Source organism: Camelus bactrianus, chromosome 24, assembly GCF_048773025.1.
Source record: "Camelus bactrianus isolate YW-2024 breed Bactrian camel chromosome 24, ASM4877302v1, whole genome shotgun sequence".
NCBI lineage: Eukaryota > Metazoa > Chordata > Mammalia > Artiodactyla > Camelidae > Camelus > Camelus bactrianus.
Window position 1 is genome coordinate 5,896,644 of NC_133562.1, and position 20,224 is coordinate 5,916,867.

General features: G+C 53.7%; 1 protein-coding gene across 2 annotated transcripts in view; it reads right to left on the minus strand.

Moving 5' to 3' along the window:
* Positions 1–2,448: 2,448 nt before the first annotated feature.
* The window catches only part of EMILIN2 (elastin microfibril interfacer 2), a 46,380-nt gene continuing 28,604 nt past the window's right edge, over positions 2,449–20,224 (minus strand). For both annotated transcript variants that reach the window (XM_074352505.1, XM_074352506.1), the window contains 4 exons: positions 7,437–7,793; positions 6,078–6,110; positions 5,309–5,437; positions 2,449–3,428 (listed from right to left, as the gene is read on the minus strand). In XM_074352505.1, coding sequence (XP_074208606.1) covers positions 3,091–3,428; positions 5,309–5,437; positions 6,078–6,110; positions 7,437–7,793 — 857 coding nt within the window. In that variant the 3' untranslated portion in view covers positions 2,449–3,090. The remainder of the gene's footprint in view (positions 3,429–5,308; positions 5,438–6,077; positions 6,111–7,436; positions 7,794–20,224) is intronic.

Consider the following 20,224-nt stretch of genomic DNA (forward strand, 5'->3'; position numbering starts at 1 on the left):
TCTCTGTACTCCTGCCAGAATTTGATAATTTCCATAAATTAGCATTTTGACCTCTGCTGACACTTAAGTTTGTGCACAGAAAGCACTTCTTTTTGGTGCTTGTTTTTATAAAACCTGACTCCAAAAGTGAGGCTCCACCCATAGGAACTAACCTCTCTTGCTTTGTAGGTTCCTCCAGGGAGTGAGTCGTTCTTCATCCATATGGAGTTCCTGGCGGGGTCTCGCTCGGGCCTGGGGCTGCTTCACCCCTCCGCCCTGCGGGGGTCCCGAGACTCGTCTCAGAGCCCTGGCCTCCCCACCCCGCACCAAACCGTCCCTCTGGGTGAACACTGCTTCACCATCCTGGTGTTCTCATCAGCTTTTAGGAGAGTCAGAGTGATCCCAGATCAAAACCTGCATCCTACGTGTTACTTAAATGGGTATCTTTTACCCCCTCAGCAGCTGAGCCCCCAGATGCTGCATGTGCAGAACACAGTGGCCCCACAGCCTCTTGAGTGTGCGCCCCCGAGGGTGGAAAGATTCTGTGTGTGTTTGTCACATGATGGCTGGGCGGGGACAGCGGGTCGGGGTGAAGGGAGCCACGGCTCTTCGGGCTGAACTTTGGGAACAGAAAGGAAGAGCTCAGTATCAGGAAACAGCTCCATGTGCTTCAGGGAGGGCCTGTCCCCGCGGCGTCCTCCCGCTGCACCCTGCGCCTCGTAGATGCGCCGTGTGTCCTCCCCCTTGGTGGGACGGGAAGACTGCACGTGGGTTGGGAAGTGGATGTGGACACGTGCAAAGTAGCATTGCAGAACTACAGGTGTGGACGTGGCTGTGTCTGACCACAGACACTCCTTTCAAACTGCAGGTTGTGAGAAACTGTTCAGAAGATGGGAGGGTCGCTGAGGAAGGTCAGTGCACTAACCTGGGAATCATTTCAAACGCAGTTTGCATAGACTTGCAGTCTTCATTGCTGGTATGGTTTTGTTATTTCTCGTTATTTAAATGAGGCCATTTGCTGATGGTACCCGATGGTACTCTGTCTCAAGCAGCTCCCGGCCGTTTTCTCAGCAGCTCCGTGATTTCAGGGTTCGTAACCTTGTGCTCGAGCCCCAGGGCCTGGCTCCACGTCTCACCCTCAGGCACACGGCACTGGGCTGCCAACTTCTGGACGGAGCTGCTCCGGGGCTCGCTCAGCCCACCTTGCGCTTTTCTTTCTTCCCCTTCTCAAGAGGCTGACTCCTGATGAGCCACGATCCAGCCTTCATCCTGTTCTATCTTGTAGTCAGAGCAGGGCCTGCTGCAGCTAGTCTCCTGTGTCTGTCTTGGATACGCAGAGCCGAAATTCCTCTTAAAGTGTGCGAGTCAGGGTGCACTTCTGAGGAGGACCACATCTGACACGGTGCTCCAGGACACAGTCTGTGGAGTCGAGGAAGGGGACGCTACCTTCTGTCTGTCCCAGCCTGTCGGGCTCTGGAGCACGTGCCCCCTCTGGCCCTGGGTAGGGTCCCTAACCGGGTGCCGGGGGAGCAGGCAGACGCAGGTGCACGTGCCAGCTGGGTTTTCCTGGTGCTGAGCCCCTACACCGGGGCTTTTCCCATGAGTCACCTCCCGGAAGCCAGCGACAGTAACCGCCACCATGAGCCAGCTCCCCCGCTGTAGAGACGGGGTGAGAATGCCGCCCCCTCCCCCGTGCCCTGGACCGAGAGGCCCAGGCTTGAAAATGCTGAAACAACAAACCTCGGGTTCTTGCTCCTCCGCAGCCGGGGAGGGCTGAGGAAGGCGGCTCCTCTCTGCAGGGTCCAGTGGCCACCCACTCATCTCATTCGCATGCCGTCCTGGAAATTCAAAAGCATTTTTTTCTTTTTTTTTTAACCTTTTACAGCCTAAGAGTATCTTAGTGGCTTGATTCAGGCCGAGGAAACTGGTTTTTCTCGTCCCCATCTTTCCCTGGGGTCTGGGGGACTTGATTGGCCAACGGATTTTACCAGCCTGACCAGCGAGGACCGCCTGGAGCAGCCGCTGGTGACAGGGAGGTGCCGGGCTTCCCTGGAGCAGCGCGTGCTCTCCGTGGGAAGATTCCTCAGACGAGCTCAGCTTTCAGTGTGTGACCAGCTTTGTGCTGGGCCTCCTGTTGCCTGGGACCTCGTGTTCTTAGAGCTGCGTGTGCGGTGAGTGAGGCAGCTGCTGATTAACTTCTAGCGTCCCCGGGAGGGGCCCCCCCTTTCAGCTGTGGGGCTCACATGGGGCTCTGAGCGCCAAGCACATCTGCTCTGTCTTCACAGGCCAGAAACAAGACCCAAGACCCCAAGTGTACATACAGCCTGGATGCTGAGACCTGACAGTTACGTGGTTGAGGTTAATTTATTCAAACTTACTTTCTACAGCCATTAGAAAAAGTCATTTACCTTCTGCAGTTTGCTTTTCAGGAATAGCCCCTTGATCCATAAGGCACCAGACTGCAGCAACTTGAAGTGGTTTCACATCTTTATTGACACTCCCTGTCTTTGCGCTAAAGTCGTACATGTCATTCAAGGAGCTCAACAAGCCACATAAAGTCTCTCCCGCGTCCCTCACAGCCGGGCAGACACGGGGGAAGGGAGGGAGGGGGAAGCTGGGGGAGCCAGACCTGGGGCAGCCCAGTCACCCTAGGTCTGTGGTGGCACTAGCCACTTCAGTGTTTACACTCCTCCTGCACGCATGGTCGAGGAGGACAAAGTTCTGCTCCAGTAAAGACTGTGGCCATGGGGACCAGTTCTGGCCGGCCGGCCTCCTCTCGGGCAGGACCCGGCAGCTCCTCCTCCTCCACCGGCAGGTTGGTCCCCCGGGCCGCCACCGCTGTTTGAGCCCCCCGCGGTTGGCCCAGCCCCAGCCCCCGGACCAGAGGTCACAGGCGGACCCGGAGACACGGGAGGGCGGGCTCCCGGCTGTGGGGTCGGAGCAGCATCAGGAGCCCCGCGTGCCCCGCAGCTCCTCCGCAGCTGGGAGCAGCCTTTCTTTCGGGGGAGGAGGGAACTGCAGAAAACTAGACCTGGGCCCCAGGTCCGCACAAAAATGCAATATATTAAAGCTTCCGACTTCTTACCGCTGTCGCCCTTCCCTCCTCCCACCTCAGAGGTGGGAAAGGAAAGGGTACAGGAAAACCCCGCTGAACGTGGAGTACATTTCGTCGAAGTCCGTGTGAGCCAGCCTGCCGCCCGTCACCACGATGTTGACGCCATCGCCCGCCTTCAGGTGCACGACGAGGTGGAAGGCCCCCGGGCCCCCACAGGTGTGCAGGGCCCCCGGCGGCCGGTGGTACTCCAGGAACTCCCTGCGGTAGCCGGCCGTGTGCAGCTGCGCCACGCTGGCGTTGGACACCGACAGGACGGCTTCCACGTACGCGTCCCTCTCGGGAGTGAGGGTGGCCGTGATCAGGTAGCGCCCGTCGTACGGAGCCGTGAAGATCCCTGGGGTGGAGACGGAAGGAGACACCTGTGTGCACGTGACACCATCCCAGCCCCCGGCGACAGGGCGTCACTTTACCGGGCTGAAGGCAGACCAGCCACCTGGGTTGGCCCAGGATCACCCATTCTGGGCTCAAAGCCCTGGTCCCCTCCCCACAGAAGGCCGGCCAGCTCAGGGGGACACAGCCCCTTTTTATCCAAAGCCATGCTGCTCCTTGCCACTGAGCCAGCCCCCACACAAGACCCTCTGTCTCCTGCATGGAACACCCAGTAGAGGCCAGGTGCGGCAGGAGCCCCGGGATTTGGTATAATTAAATTAGTAACTCGCACAGGCCCAGCAGCAGCCCGAGGACAAACTGGCTTCTTACTGCGCACGCAGGCCTGTTCCCGCCTCACCTAAGGTCCTGTGGGGAGGAAGCAGCTCCCCCTTCCTGGTCACCTCTGGAGAGTTTTCTCCATCCCTGAAAGCACTCCAAGGCCGACTTAGAATCGGCCTCACGGGCACAATAGCCACAAAACACCATTGCCATTTTCTGAGGAGGCAAGACCCAAAACACCCCCACAACACCTGTCACTAACGCAGGAAGAGACTGAACCAAATACGTAGCCACAGCTGGCCTCCTTGCGTGGAAGAGCCAGTCTCCCTGCTGGACCAGGGTCCAGGCACAGCCAGAACATTGCTGGCACTTAGCCGATGACCCGCACGTTCTGGGGCTGGGGAGGCAGGGCATGGTCAGAGGGGGAGGGAAGGTCTGCAGATGTCCATTTGCACAGCAGCTGCAAGTGGCCCCAGAGCTCAAAGTTGGAGCTCAGACCAAATACTTTCAGGAGTGGCCAGTGCCCAGGGTTCAGGAGGGGACTAGACTTGGGCCACTGACCACAGGCCAAGAGCCAAGATGGAACCCAAGGAGCCTGCGTCTTTAACCTCCATGAAACCTGCCAGGCCAGCCAGCTCCCCTCCCCAGCTTGTAATTTAAAGCCCCAGGGACAGACTGGGCCCCAGCACTCTGGGCACATGGCCTGTGACTGGGCTCAGGGTTCCCCCAAACTCTCTTTACTGAAGACCTGACCTGCGGGAGAGAGGATGTTTCTGGGCATCCTGGGAACACAAGAGAAACGGAGGTTGCCATCCCTGCTTGCAGCGATCACCTGACCCATCGGAGCAGACATGCTGTCCCCACAACCCAGGCCGCATGGCGAGAGTCGCCGCGGGAAGCCAGGCTGGAGCAGAAAGCGAAGCCACCCTGCACACCCCCGGCCTCAGGAAAGGGTTAGAAATAATGGCAATACGGCTTCACTCCAGGGGGCCCAGGGCCAGGAGCTCCATTTCTCCTGGCTCTGCAGCAGGGCCTCGCTCCAACCTGAGGACCTGGCTGATGCCTTGGCAAAGCTCACATCTCTGCCTGTCTCCAGGGGCCTTGCAGAGTCCCAGCCACCACGCACGCCGCCCCGCCTCCAGCCCGGGCCCCTGGAGCCACTCTTCCCTGGGGGCTGCCCGTGGGCCTGGGGACCTCAGCAGGTCAGTGGGGCCCTGTCCCTCCTCCTGCAGACACCTGTGTCAGGCCTGGCAGGAAGGGTCTGCCTGCTGAGGACAGCAGCCTGGGGGCTGGTGGGAAGCTGACCGCCTCCCGTCCCCACTAGCTTCGCAGAGAACACTGGCCCGTCTGGGGCTCAGTTCCTGGGAGACCAGGGATGCTGCGGGAGGCGGGGAGGAGTGTGGTGTCAGGATGACAGTTGGAGAAAGAGGGGCAGCTGGGAGGGGCCCTCCTGACAACCTCCCTGCACCCCAAGAATCCCCAGCGCCACTGGGCCGACCTCAGGGCTGGGCACCGTCCCGCGACCACCCCCACCCACCGCCAGGCCGTGTGCGCGCAAGAACTCACCGGTGCTGGGGTCATACACGTCCCCGTCATTCACCAGCACTTTGTTAAACAGGACGACTCCCGCATCGCTGGGGAAAGGCTTCTGGGTGAGGCCGGCAGAGAAGGACACCAGAGATGGCACTGGAACCCCTGGGCGGAGAGAGGACAGGCATGTGGTCAGGCCCCAAGCCAAGGCCTGGGTGCGGGTCCCCAGAGGCAGCCTCGCCCTTTCATTCACCTCAACGTGGGCACCCCACCCCGACCCCCAAACCAGGGCCTGAAGGTGTCCGGGTCAGATGTACAGGAGGCCGGGGGCTCGGGCAGGGACTTGCTGGGAGTGCACATGCATGGGGCTGCGTGTTCCAGGGGCTCTGCGTGTGCGCGGTGCCGTGTTACACAGGTGCGGAGGGGTGTGTTGGGGGACAGGGCTGGGCAAGTAGTGGGTGATGGGAATAATCTATGAAGTTGCTCCCTTATTGAAGAGCCAGTGAAGCCCAGACTTCCAGGAAGCTGCTCAAGGCCACGCCCGGCAGAGGCCCACCCTGTGGCCCTCGGGAAACTCCACGAGCTGGGGTGACGTCGGAGGGGAATTCCTTGTCTCGGGCAGGACTTACACCCTCTCTGAGGAGCAAACTTGGGGGGCCTGAGTCCTCAGAGGCCCTGTGCCCCGGCTGGCGGCGGGGAAGGGCTGCGCTGCAGGCTCCAGCCGTGCTAATGGCCCAGAGTGGGGAAGTAGGGGAGGGACGGGGGCTGCCAAGGACAACTCGCCTTGGCCGCCTGGCTGACGTACCTGGGGAGGCTACAGGTGGTGACTTGGGGTAACCTGAAAAAGAAAACGCAGGTGCACAAAGGTCAAAACCCTACACAGCACATCACTTTTTTCTAAGCCCCTCCTTTTCTCCCTGTTCCTCACTATTTTAAGTAGACCTAACGGCACCCGCTCCAAGCTTCCCTCCCAGAAGCAGAGGCACTCTGCTGTGCCTGCTTCCTCCACAGCCCACTTCTCCCTGGGCAGAGATGGCTGTCAGGACTAGCTGGCTGGAGAACACGAAGAGAAAGGTGGACTGGAGTCCTGGGGCCCCAGCCAGGGAGAAGGCCCTCCAGGAGCACTGGCTATTCACTGGCCTTGCCCCAGCAAGACTGGACAGTGTTTGTTGTATGGGTGGGTGGGTGGAAGGATGGACGATGTACGAATAGCCCAGCAGAATATAAGCATCCATGATACATGGAACTAACAGGTGGAAACCTGTCATCTTAGAAAATGCAGCACATCTGCCTGAGAGCTGTGATCACTGAAGCCTGGGATGGCTGAGGAGGAACGCAGCCACGGTGTTTCAGGCAGGCTGTCCCTGCTCATGGCTGGGTGCCCCCGACTGTCAGCTTGGTCTAACTCTAAGGTGACTGATTTGCACTGTCCTGTGCCAGCTGGCATGACCTGCCCCAAGCAACCTCACTTGTTTACGTGTCATAGCGCAGAGCCTCCGTTTCCTCATCTGTAAACAGAACATCACCCTCACAGCGCTGTCAAGAGAGCTACCGGGGATCAAGCACCTAGTTCACTTTCTGGCACACGGAGAGTGTCACACTAATGCCCCTTTTTCTTTTTCCTTCCTGACTTTACCTGACTTCTCCTCCTCCGCCACCGTCACCTCCACTTCCACCTCCCCTACGTGCTGACGTTCACAACTCCCACGGAGCACTTAGTAGCCAAGCACCAAACTGGGCTTTTTTCCTTCATCCTTGCAGTAACTCACACTCCTATTATTACCCTCCCTTTGCAGCTGAAGGAGCTGAGCTTTGCGAAGACACAGCTGGGGTTGGAGCCAGACACTTCCGGCTTCGCACTCTGATGTGCAGCTTGACTTTGCTGCCACAGGAGCTCCCAGGACGCGTTTGGTTGCCCAGGTGCACGTCCTGCTGGGATGAGCTGCCTGCAAGGCTGAGGAATTCCAGCCCTTGGGGCAAATCTATTTCTAAATACAATGTATTGTGCCCAGGGCACCCCAGGCTCCGGGGTGTGATTAGCACGAACAGGCCTCGGGATCACAGCACCTCCGGGGAGCTAAGTTTTGGAGCCATGACCCACTGCGCCCTCGGGGTTCCCTCAGCCCCCGGGGCTCAGCTGTGCCCGGCAGCGTGGGAGCCTTACCCGGAGCTCCGGCGTAGCCTTCGGCGCTGGGGACGTGCCCCGTGCGGGTCTGGCCGTCCGCCCCCTGGGGCAGGCCCCTCCCCGACACGCCCATCCTGCCCGGAGGCCCGGCCTCGCCCGTCTCCATCATGACCCCGGTGGAGCCAGGCAAGAAGGGCAGCCCCGTGCGGCCGGGCCGCAGCGGCGGGGGGCGTCTCTCGGGCAGGACGGGCCGCTGGCCCGCGTGCGGCTGGCGTCCGGGGTCGTCGGGCAGTGGCGGCAGCGGGGTGGGCTCCGGAGGCGGTGGCTCGGTGGGCGGCTTCCGCGGGGCCTGCCCTCCCGACGCCGGAGGCAGGGGCGCTTCGGAAGGCTCCTCCGCTGAGCGTTTGGGAAGTGGACAGAAATACACAGGGTTAAAAACCTCAGACACGATGCTCAGCCTCAGGCTCCACGGGGAGACGCCAGCGCGGGCTCAGACCCCCTGCCCCGGAGAAGGGATCCTCAGCCTCTCTTCCCCATCAGCACTGCTCCTGGCTCTAGCACCAGGCGCCCTGATTTCCCGACATGATGATGCCACCGAGGTATCGCAAATTACTGAAGGGGATCTGCTGCCTCCGATGACCCCACATTCTCTCAAACAAGCGAGTCTCAGGGTCACCTTATACAAGCTGAGGGCCTGCCCGGTGCAGATGCCGCGTGACTCAGGCAAAGGTCGGGGAGCTCCGGCCACCTCTGCAGCACTGGCCCCAAGGAGCCGAGGCCCCAGGCCTCTGGTCACAGCCACAAGATTACCAACCGAGGGAATTTCCACTGGAGGAAACTCCTGACTCACACTTCCCTGCCCTCCTGGGATGGCGCTGTGGCAGAGACAGGAAGCAGCCCCCTTTTCCTCCTATGAATGCATTCCTGGAACCAGCCTTCCAGGAAGCCCTGCCTGAAGGCCTACAAGGCATCTAAAAATAGCCAGGACTCACAGGGATACCACCCTCAAAAGCCAGACCCCACCCACCTCCTCAATCTGCATGGTACATGCAATGGCCCAGGTTCCAACGCTACCAACTTACGACCAAGCAAAATCAGCGACTGCATTTTGAGCCACTTAGTTCTGTTTTAAAACTCACAGAGGTAATTACGGCAGATCAAACACATGCTCACCCCTCAGCCCACCTCCAGCCACAAAGGGAGGCTATTTCTCAAGTAGCCTTTCCTGACCAGTTCTCCATGAAAGAATTAAGCCCTACAGAAAATGAATGAAGTGATCATTTTCTCAGTTCTCCCAAGGATGGTGCAGAGCTAATGCCATTCTAGATGGACTGAAGATTAATTCACCCCGCACAACAGAAAGGCTTCAGGCCTTATTTCTCTTTAGGATTCTGGTGGGAAGGGCTGGGTTAGACACCGAAACTGAGGCAGAGGGATTCCAGGCATGGAGACACCACCAGCCGCAGTGACGGCTAAGAGTGAGAAAGGGAACCGATAGAAAGGAACTTTGAAGAAACAGGTAATAATACAAGAAAGTAAACATGTAATCATCTCAGAGAAACAGAAGACACTGCATCCAAAGTTCAAGGATAGACTGGCATTAAAAGGCCTAACCAAGAACAGAGATGAGCCTTTGCTGATTAGAAATAAGCTTGCCAAAATAAGAAAATTCAATGATAGAGTTGGTAGGTAAAATCAAGGAAATCTTTTAGAATGTAGACCAGAAAGACAAAATGATGGACAGTAAGAGGGAAACCATAAGGAAACCATAAGGTCAACTCAGAAGTCTTTTCCAAATACAAAGATCAGAAAATCTGGGGCATAGGGAAAATGAGGTGTTAAGGAGAGAATCAAAACCACAGTTTCTTACCAAAGAAGAATCATAAGGAAAAAAAAAAAAAGTTTCTCAGAACTGAGGACAATGAAGATCCATCCCAGCACAATTCTGAATAAAATACCCAAATCAAGGTATATTCACAACACTGAGGATAAAGAGAAGATCCCACAAGATTTCAGGGGATAAATAATTAGAAGGTGACTTTGATTCAGAAGGGCATCATCAGGCTTCTTGGCAACAGTATTGGGAAGTAGAAGACAAAAGCACCCCCTTCAGATGTTTCAGAAGTATAATTGTTAACTTTGAATTCTATACCCAGCCAAAATAGCTATCAAATGTGAGACCAGAATAAAGACATATTTAGATATGCAATATTTAAAAACAAAACTCTCCCTTCTCTCACCAGGTGTCCTCGTGTGAGTGACACTGTCTTTAAACCCCATGTGACAATCCCTGATGCCCAAGGAAGCAACTGGGTAACCACAAGTCAAAAGCATACAACAGAGTCACAAAAAACAAAAAGAAACCAAGAAAATACAAAAGAAAATTATCAAACCACAAAAAGGAAAAGAAAGGAGCAAAGAGGAAATAACAAATCATCTGGAAAACTAAGTTCAAAATGGCAGTAAACACACATATATCAATAATAACCTTAAATGTCTAAATGGACTAAATGCTCCAATCAAGAGTGGCAGGTTGGATAATAAAACAAGAACCTACAATATGCTGCATATAAGAGATAGCAGAGCTACAGTAATCAAGACAGCATGGTATTGGCATAAAAAACAGACATATGGAACAATGGAACAGATAGAGAGCCCAGAAATAAACCCATACACCTATGGTCAATTAATCTTCAACAAAGGAGGCAAGAATATACAGTGGAGAAAAGACTGTCTCTTCAGCAAGAGGTGTTGAGAAAACTGGATAGCAGCGTGTAAATCAATGAAGTCAGAACACTCCCTCACTCCATACACAAAAATAAACTCAAAATGGCTTAAAGACTTAAAATATAAGACAAGACATGATAAATCTCTTAGAAGAAAACATAGGCAAAACATTCTCTGACATAAATCTTAGCAATGTTCTCCTAAGGCAGTCTACTCAGGCAATAGAAATAACAGCAAAAAATGAACCTAGTTAAACTTACAAGCTTTTGCACAGCAAAGGAAACCACAAGCAAAACAAAATGACAACCTATGGAATGGGAGAAAATATTTGCAAATGATGCAACTGACAAAGGCTTAATTTCCAGAATATATAAACAGCTCATACAACTTAGTAACAAAAAAATAAACAACCCAATCCAAAAATGGGCAGAAGATCTGAACAAGCTATTCTCCAATGAAGACATACAAATATCCAATAGGTACATAAAAAAAAAAAGCTCAATTATCACTAAATATCAGAGAAATGCAAATCAAAACTATAATGAGGTATCACCTCATACCAGTCAGAATGGCCATCATTCAAAAGTCCACAAATGATAAATGCTGGAGAGGCTTTGGAGAAAAGGGAACCCTCCTACACTGTTGGTGGAAATGTAGTTTGATGCAGCCACTATGGAAAACAGTATGGAGATGCCTCAAAAAAATAAAAACAGACCTACCATATGATCCAGCAATCCCACTCCTGGGTATATATCCAGAGAGAACTCTTAAATCGAAAAGATACTTGTGTCCCAATGTTCACAGCAGTACTACATACAATAGCCAAGACACAGAAACAACCTAAATGTCCATTGACAGATGACTGGATAAAGAAGTTGTAGTATATTTATACAATGGAATACTACTCAGCCATAAAAAATAATAAAATAACGCCATTTGCAGCAACATGGATGAACCCAGAGATCATCATTCTAAGTGAAGTAAGCCAGAAAGAGAAAGAAAAATATCATGTGATATCACTCATGTGCAGAATCAAAAAAAAAAAAAGAGAGACTAAGGACACTATGAACTCATCTACAAAACAGACACAGACTCACAGACATAGTAAACAATCTTATGATTACTGGGGAAATGGGGTAGGAAGGGATAAATTTAGGAGTTTGAGATTTACAAATGTTAGCCACTAAATATACAAATAGATTTATAAAAAGTTTCTTCCGTATAGCAGAGGGAACTATGTTCAATATCTTGCAATAACCTTTAATGAAGAAGAATATGAAAACAAATTTATGTATGTATATGCATGACTGGGACAATGTGCTGTACACCAGAAATTGACACATTGTAACTGACTTAAACATTTAAAAAAATAAATAAAAACAAAACTCTCTCTAAATCACCCTTTCTGAGAAAGCTTTTAAAAAATGTACTCCAGTGAAACAAAGGAGTAAACTGTAAATGTGGAGTAAAGAAAAGGGTCTAAGATTGGAGAAAGGTTCAAGAAATTTCTCGGATGGTACTGAAGGAAATTTCAGACTGAAAGCCTTATTGCAACTCTAGAGAGTGAGCACCCCAGATTGTATCAGGAAGAGAGAATTCTAGGAAGGAGGTCAGTAATTCTAAAAAATGGAACAAATGATCTGAATCTTTTTATGGTATTGATAGGGCATTGGAGGGTGGGGAGAACCCAAAGTAGATGCATAAAATCTAGCAAATCATAATACAAGACTACTGCTACTTCAGAGAAAAGCAAAATGGAAGCAACATAATCAGATTTAGCTATTGAGCTCCTAATAGCATACTGACTTGACTTTTGCGGTATAATTCTCCTGGGATTTGGGAGGAGGGGAAGGGGGGAAACACCAGAGAGCCTAGTATATAGGCTGATAAATAATACACATAATGCTAAATACTACATGTAATATCTACAGAGAGCTATCTAAAGCTGATACACGGATTTAGAAATATGGAGGTGAGCATTGGGGAGGAAACAGCTGAAGGAGCTGCACGTGGCTGCCTCTGGAGGGAGAAGGGGGCAAGGGAGCTGGTTTTCATTATAAACTTCTCGGTACCAATTTATTTTTATAAAATGTAATTACAGAGGATACCAAGGGCCTGTTTCTACTCCTCTCCCTCCAGTCCCAGCAGCTTGGGTCCCTCCTTGTCTGTCTCGGCTCCCTCCTCACACCAAGCTGGCTGCCCCCACCCCAGCCCCGGGGCACAGGATCCGAGCAGAGCGGAGCCCCCCTTCTCTTCTGGAGCTGCTCGGTCCAGCATCAGTCCCTCCTCACTGGCTCCTCCTCTTTAGCCCAAGGGTATATGTCTCCCCCCAAAATGGACAAGCAATGACTTCTCCTCAGTCCTACAGCCCTCAATGCAAGCCCCTGAAAATGGCCAAGTTCCAGCCCCTCACCTGGTCCTTACTTTCTCACCTCTCCCCTACAAGCTCCTCAAACCAGCCCTCATTCTCTGACATCCTATTGCTCTCCCGACGTCTGGCCCAGGCACCCGAGTTCTGCCTCACTCTCCTCTCTCTCTTATCACATGCACCCCGTCTGTGCTAAGTCCAGCTGATTCTAACGTTGGACCTCCGCCCACACCTCTCAGAACGCTCCCTCATCATCCGCCCGTTCAGACATCTCCAGCACTCGTACAAGCAAACTGGAACTCCTGATACCCCGCGTGTCCGCCCCCTGCCCACCTCCTCCAGTCCCTCTGCCAGGCCCAGCTGTCACCTGCCCTGCCCTGCTTCGTGCTTTGCTGTTCACATGCCCGAAAATGCCTCCTGGGACAACCTCGCTGCCACATGCCCGCCCCAGTTCAGACACCATCTCCTCGAGGCCGTCGGGAACCTGGCCAGTCGGGGCCTGGACAGGCCTGCCTCCAGGCCATGAAGCTCTTTGGCCTCGGAGGATCTCCCCATAGTTTACTCTTTCCTCTCTTGCTGGATGCTGAGCACTGGAGGACACTTTAAGTGATCTTTTATCCCCAGGGCTGAGCACAGGGCCTGGCACTTGACGCACTGAAATATTTGGTGAAGGAAGGGAAGCTGGACCACAGCCGGGACCACGGGCCGCACCCCACTTTCTGCAGCCCTTCAGTGAGGCGCCCTTATTCTGCCAACCAACCTAGTATGACGATGCTGGTGCCCAGAGCCGGCCAGAGGTTTCCTTTTCCAGTCCCCATGCCCTCAACACCCAGGCCTGTCCTACCAAGTGGGAAACAGAGGGAAAAGAAGGAGCAAATACACCGCTTGGGCTAATGTCCTCCTCTAATCTCCACGGGGCGCCGGTCCACGAGGCCGTGAGAGCAACAGCTCCAGCCCCTCCTGTCACAGCGGAGACAGCGATGAGGAGGCTGCCCTAGACCCTGACGTCCCCGGCCAGGCCTCGGCTCCAGCTCAGCCCAAGGCATCACACACATTCATTCCACGCTTGTAACAAAGACTGGACAGCCTCTCGCTCGTTCTGGGAAGACAACTCTGGCAGTCGATGGCTCTCTGAACAGGACATATGTTTCTAATCCAGACAGCGACCATTTGAACTGAGTTCTTCACCAGAGCCCAGTGTGGCTGCCAGTGTGGCTGCCCGTGTGGCTGCCCGTGTGGCTGCCCGTGTGTCAGGAACGGAGGCACGATCAGACACACATGCACCTGCTCTCATTCCAGAGCCTGCCCCAAGGCGTTGGTCTGACACCAGCGTGTGGCCTTGTGCCACGGCCTTACCAAGGATGGACCTGACACCAGGTAGGAGAGGCCACTCTCTCTCCTTTGAAGTTCTTATTAAAAGCCAATTTCAACGTCACTGAGACAAAAACCTGCCTAAGAAAAGCCCCAACAATCTGCGAGGCTGCTGTGTTAAGAATGCGTGTCTTCCAGCTGACTCACGCCTCCCTCTGCTGCCAGGAGCCCGGGTCGTCCGTCTCCTCCTGCAGCCACCAGGGAGCCCTGAAGGGAGGCGCTGCCCCGCGAATCTAAATCACCAGAGTTAAGGCCCCCCAGCTATGCCTGGCAACTCGGTGGTGTCTCGTCACAGGACAGGGCTGTGGGGACGGACACCGGCCGCAGGCGTCAGAGTCCATGTTAGAGGCGTGGCTGTGGGAAAATCAAGGAAATTTCCGGAGTTATCGCCGCATCCATCACAGGGCTAAACCGGCAATGCCTCCCGACAAGCAGGCAGAATCCAAGCCGGGCAGGCGAGGCGGTGGGTGCGGGCGCGCTCCCCTGACTAAAGCACGGTGCAAACGTCAGGTGCAGCTCATTAGAAGCCCAGGGAGAGAGGGTGGAATCTGACCTGCCTAGCGTCCCGAGGGGTGTCTGCAGACCAGACGCTGCAACTATACAAGGATTTTATTTTATTTTTCAAGATTAAATTTAAATTTGGGGGGAGGGGCAATTAGGTTTTTTTTTTAACAGAGGTACTCAGGATTGAACCCAGGACCTAGTACATGTTAAGCACGCACGCTACCACTGAGCTATACCCTCCCCCTCCATGCGAGTATTTTAAAGACGTCAATCAAGATTTCTGACTTTAAAATAATACATCCAAATGCTGACATTCAGCATGCTAAGTGGATGGACTGCCACGCTGCACCGCAAAGCCACTCAGTTCCTGGGAAAGGCCCTGCACCATCCCTGACGAGGTGTGAAATACGCCCGACTCCTCAGGAAGGTCCCAGAAACCATGGTTCCTGCACTGAGTGGGGACAGGGTGGGCTGGGGCCCCACAGGAAGGCCAGGGTCAGAGAGGACAGGAGTCTGCCCTCTAAGTGGAGGACACGCAGGCCTGTAAAACGATTCTTAGGGCTGGGGAGACAATCTGCAGAAATCCTGCCTTGTTCTCCTAACAGAGGACGGGAGATGTGTGTTCACAGGAATGGTTCTGTCTGAGCAAACAGCAGTCGAAATGCTGCGTTGGTTTTGGTTGGAACAAAGAGGACAAATGGTCAAGCTCGTCCAAGGAGCGCTATGTGGTTACATCACAGAAGGGCCCGTACTGACTCCTGCTCAAGAGAACAAAGACTGCGAGCCCAGCCAGGAAAAGGAGTCCAGACATGACCCCACTGAAGCCCTGTGGAATCAGGCCGACCAGGGGAAACGCCTGCGTTTCTGAAAAGTACAACGCAGAGAACACGGCAGCCGAGGTTCAGCTCTGGGCGCGCGTTAACGACGGTGGCAGTGAATATGGAACATAATTCACTGTCACTGAACCCTAGAGGGGCCAGTCTGAACATGAGCATCACTGGGGACTTTTTTTTTTTTGTAGAAATTCACAAGCTGACTCTGAAATGGAAATGGAAATGCAGAGGACCTACCTGAGTTTAAGACAGTTGTTAAGACCACTTGTAACAGTCAAGACGCAAGGAGACACACGTCAGTAATGAATGGTGGAGTCCATCTGTGGACACGCACATCCCAGTCACGCTTTCGTGGGTGGTACTGTGTCCAAGTTGGGGTTTTATTCTCTCTCCTCACCGTCCTCCCGCCCCTGCTTCCCTCTGGGCACAGCGGCCCCAGTGCTGCCTGTGAGGTGGCCTTCCTTCCATTTCGGAGACCAGAGCTAGCGGGTTTTTGTCTTAATTACAAATTTCTGGATCTCACCTCCTTCTTGCTGAGCAAAAATCTCCTGAGCAAGCCTGGAGTAAATCTTTCTTTAAAGCTCGCAGAAGATTCTGCACGCAGTTAGGATAGAGCCTGATTCCCGGAACCCCGCAGTTCTGAAGACAAGGTTAAGACGGAGGAAAGCAGCTGCTACTCCCCCCCAACTGGAGAGCGTCACAGAACCCAGGTGCTCTTGGCAGGTACTGTCTGAGCCAGTGTGGTCTGAGTGGACGCGGTTCATTTAGCCTTGATGTATTTATAAGACTCTAACTTACTCTCTCAGGCTCTCGTGGGCTGAAACTGGCCCCCCAACTCAGTGGATTTCAAGCGGCCAACAGCGTCGTAATACTGGCATCAAGCCACTCTTCCCTGGCCAGACTCTACAGTTAGACACTTATTTGAAAAATCTGCTTTTTCATTCTCACAGCACAGCTTAGGTTAAGCAACTTTATAAAAACGGAATTCTTAAATCTGTAACACTCTTAAGTGAAACATTATTAATTATACATCATATATAATTATATAGATTAATTATAATTCAAGTACTCATGAGAAACTGCCCTGAGACACGAACAGAAGGGAGGGGGAGATCTGAAGAAGGAAGCCACACAGTTGTCACTGGCGGGGCTGGCACAACGCTGTGGCATCCCGGCGGGCACAGGCGGAGGGGAGGAGAGCCTCCCTGATGCACAGACGCGTCCTCTGCCCCCATCTCTGCTCGGCGGGAGCCCAGGTTTCCCCTTCTGTCCCACCTGCAACAGGTACAGCATGGACTGGGGTCTGGCCGGGCATGGCATCCAGGTCCGACAGGGAAGGCTAGGACCGGAGGCGGGGAAGCAGGCTCTGCCTTCACCCCCTGGGGGCAGCCCTGGAGCTGCCAGAACAGCAACTTCCTCCCCCACAACCTCAGTGGCGGTGAGACTGGGCCACTGGGGGCTAAAGGAAAGGCCAGGGTGCTGGTGAGAAAAGTGTGAAGGACCAGCGCCCCCGCCCAGCTGTGAAAACGAGAGCAGGTGCGTGAGGCACAGAGGCCGAGCCCCTGTGGCCACATCACAGGGAAGAACAAAGGACTGAGCTTCCGCCTGGTCGCACAGAACCTAGTTTATTCCCAAGTGCTGAGTTTCTCATCAGCAAAAGTATTTGACCGTGAATCCTGAATGCTGGGGAGGGGAGATTTCTAGGCTCTTTAGACTTTATACCTGACCCCCCCAATTTGGAAAAGAAAAACAAAGGGCTTTCTAGAACATTCTGCAGAGCAGCCAGAAACCCCACACCCAGGGCTCCCATCCCACATCTGAGGTACAGACAAGCCCACTCTCAAGGCCTGGGGGCTTGTAGGAAAGGAGAGAGAGAGAAGGTCATCCAGGAGCGGAGTGACCACCGATCGTGGGGGCAGAGGGTCAGAACAGCAGGTGCCACTGAGTGACCACCAAGCCCCAGGCGTTATGTAACACTCCACCACTTAGGAGGGCTAGTCCTCATACTAACTGCTTAGGTGTTACTACGTTATTATCTTCAATTAATAGATGCCAAAAGTGAGGCATTAAGTAGATAAATAACTTGTCCAAAGTCACAGAGAATGTGTGAAGTAGCTGGGACTGCAAATAATAATTACTTTCTGGCTCAAAATTCTCCCATAGTTTCTCATGGCACTCAAAATCCAAATCCTTTATCACAGCCTATAAAATCCCACCTGACCTGGTTCCCACCCCTTGACCTCACCGCCTAGGACTTTCCCCCTTGTTCACAGACGTGATCTAACTGGCATTCTGAGTTTTCAAACAGAACAGACACATTCCCACCTCAGGGCCTTTGAACCTGCTGTTCCCTCTGCCTGGAACACTTTTCCCTCAGATCCCGGCAGGGCTCGCTCCCTCATCTTATTCATGTCTCTGCTCAAATGTCATCTCCACTGAGCACCCCTCCCTGATCTCTCATGTAAAGTACAAAGTCCCCTGTTCTCTTTCACTCCCCTCTGGTCCACCTTTCCCCACCCACTGAGCACCAGCTGAAATTAGAGCTTTGTTTGCCTGGCTGTGCATTCACTGTGTTCTTCCCCTCTAGACCCTAAGATCCCCGAGGGCTGAAACTCCAGCACCAGGACATGACTCAGTAAGTGTCTGCTGAATGAATGACTGTACAGTCGAAGGAGTGGGGGGGGGCGTGTGGGGCCCAGGGGAGGGGCGTCACACCCACGTCACAGAGCTGAAGGTTGTGAAAATGCAGGGCTCTTCACCTTTTAGAAGCTAAGCACCTCTCTGAGTCCTAGATGAAAGTCACAGGCCTTTTGTCCAAAAAAGTAACTGAGCATTTGTATATAGTCTCAAGAATCTCTCTTACACCTGGCAAAGGACATCGGTGCCCACGGGAGGGAGACAGAGAGACCTGGATCTAGTCGAGCATCCGCTGAAGCCCCTTCCGCTCCCCGCGGGTCGCTTCCTGGCTAAGCCCGACCCCCTCCTGGTGCTTCCCAAGGAAAGAACGGCCTCTGTGCAAGAGGCAGTGGACCAAGTAGAAACAGGAGGGTCTGCGTCCCTGGACCAGCAGCCAGGTTTCCGGTGACTACATCCTGCATCTCAGCTCTGGACCTTGGCTCATGGTGGGAGACGTAATGACTGTGCCTCTGACACACACAAGCCTCGTCACCCTCAGGAGTGACTTGCTTTGACCAATGGAACATGGCAGAAGGGAGCCCATGCCGGCTCTGGGCCTAGCCTGGAAGGGGTCGGCAGCTCCTGCTTCTGCTGTGTAGTAAGTCTGCCGCCCGGGGACCACCACACTGTGAGGAAGCCCAAGTAAGTGAGTCACATGATTCACGAGAGCAAGAGTGACCATGGGGAGGAACCCTGAGTCCCCACGTCTTCCTGGACCGTCCAGTCCAGCCAGGCCTAACTGCCTCCAATCACAGCTGAGTGAGTGACTCAAGCTGACGCCAAACAGAGCGGAAGAACTGCCAAGCCAAGCCCTGCCCGAGTCCCTGACCCACACAATAATGGAAAAGGATACATCTTTGTTGTTTTAAGCCACCAAGATTTGGGGCAGGCTGTCACACAGCAAGAGATAACAAATCCATTCACAAAATTCCCTTCCTGCTTCTCTGAACCCTGCCCATCCGTCAGTATTATCTCTAGGAACACCTCCTTCCAGAAGTTCCCTCATCAATACACCTCACTCTTCACCCCACCAGCTCAGAACTCTCAACCGACCCGACCTTGAAGGCTCGGCTCAGGGCTCTCTCCTCTGGGAAGACCTCCCTGACTTCCACTGCGGCCGTGGGTGCTTCTCTGCATGCCCAGTGCGCCTGTGCACACCCCATTCCCGTGACCATCTGTCTGCTTGTTTCCCCTAAGACTGTCATTGTCACGTACATTGTCACTGTCCCATACGCCAGGCACACAAGCTCATTACTCCCAACAACACGGGCTCAGTAAGATGCTATGAACTGAAAGCACCCTGCACCACTCATCGGGGTCACACACTGTGTCCTATGCTCTCTGCAGACCTATGTGTGTCTTCACCACTGTGGATGGAAATGCCTTTAGGGGGATGGTCGGGCCACTGGCCTCCGCACCCCTCACAGAGCTCAGAAATGTACTGCTGACTCCGACGTGGTGACGGACCTGAACTCCAGACTTGCCCACGGACCTCAGGGACTTGGTCCCGGATCCCCTAGACCTGGATGTTCTGCAGGGATGGACAGACTCTACCTGTTTATTTTTGACTCTTTTCAGTCAATGAAATTCTCCAAAGTCCACACAGTCTACATTCACAACGGTGAACTCATTCCCGAAGGATCATCTTTCGGAAGCCACTCTCTTTAAAGGCATCCACCTCCTGCTCCTGCTTCCACAGACAAGCGTGGAAGCGTGAACACAGCTTCCCACGCTGCCTGGGAGTCGCAAATCAGCTGGAAATATCTGCGTTCAATCTGTTGTTATAAAGCACAGTCCAGACGGCACTGTCACCACGGGGACAATCCCTCTGTGACTACACACACAGTCCCATGACCTTTACCCCACATTCCAGAGATAGGACTTACAAGGGCCTGGGGGGGGGTGCTATAAATAGTGGGGTGGGCCTGGGTAACCCTTATCTACAAGCTCCTGATCTCGGGGAACGTCCAAAGCACTTTCCCACCTGGGAGGCCGGGCCAGGGCTCGCCTGCCTCTCCTGCTCCGGGCTGCATGTCTCGGCTGGGACCTGACCCTAAATCCTATAGGCTCACACAGGCCATGAAATTGCATCAACACATCAGGGCCTTTGTCACCTGGAGCTGGGCCAGATGGAAAGGTGATAAAGGCCAAAAAGGAAGACGAGGGAGAGAAAACAGGGAGAGGACAGGTCAGGAAGTGGGTCCTTCCAGGCACACAGCTGGCCCTCCACACGTCCTTATGGAGCCAGGGGGTCTGCGTTCAACTCTGGGAGACACGAGGAGATGTGTGCCGGACTGGGGACAATTTCTCCTGCCTCCACCACTTCCCAGCTGTGCGACCTTGGACAC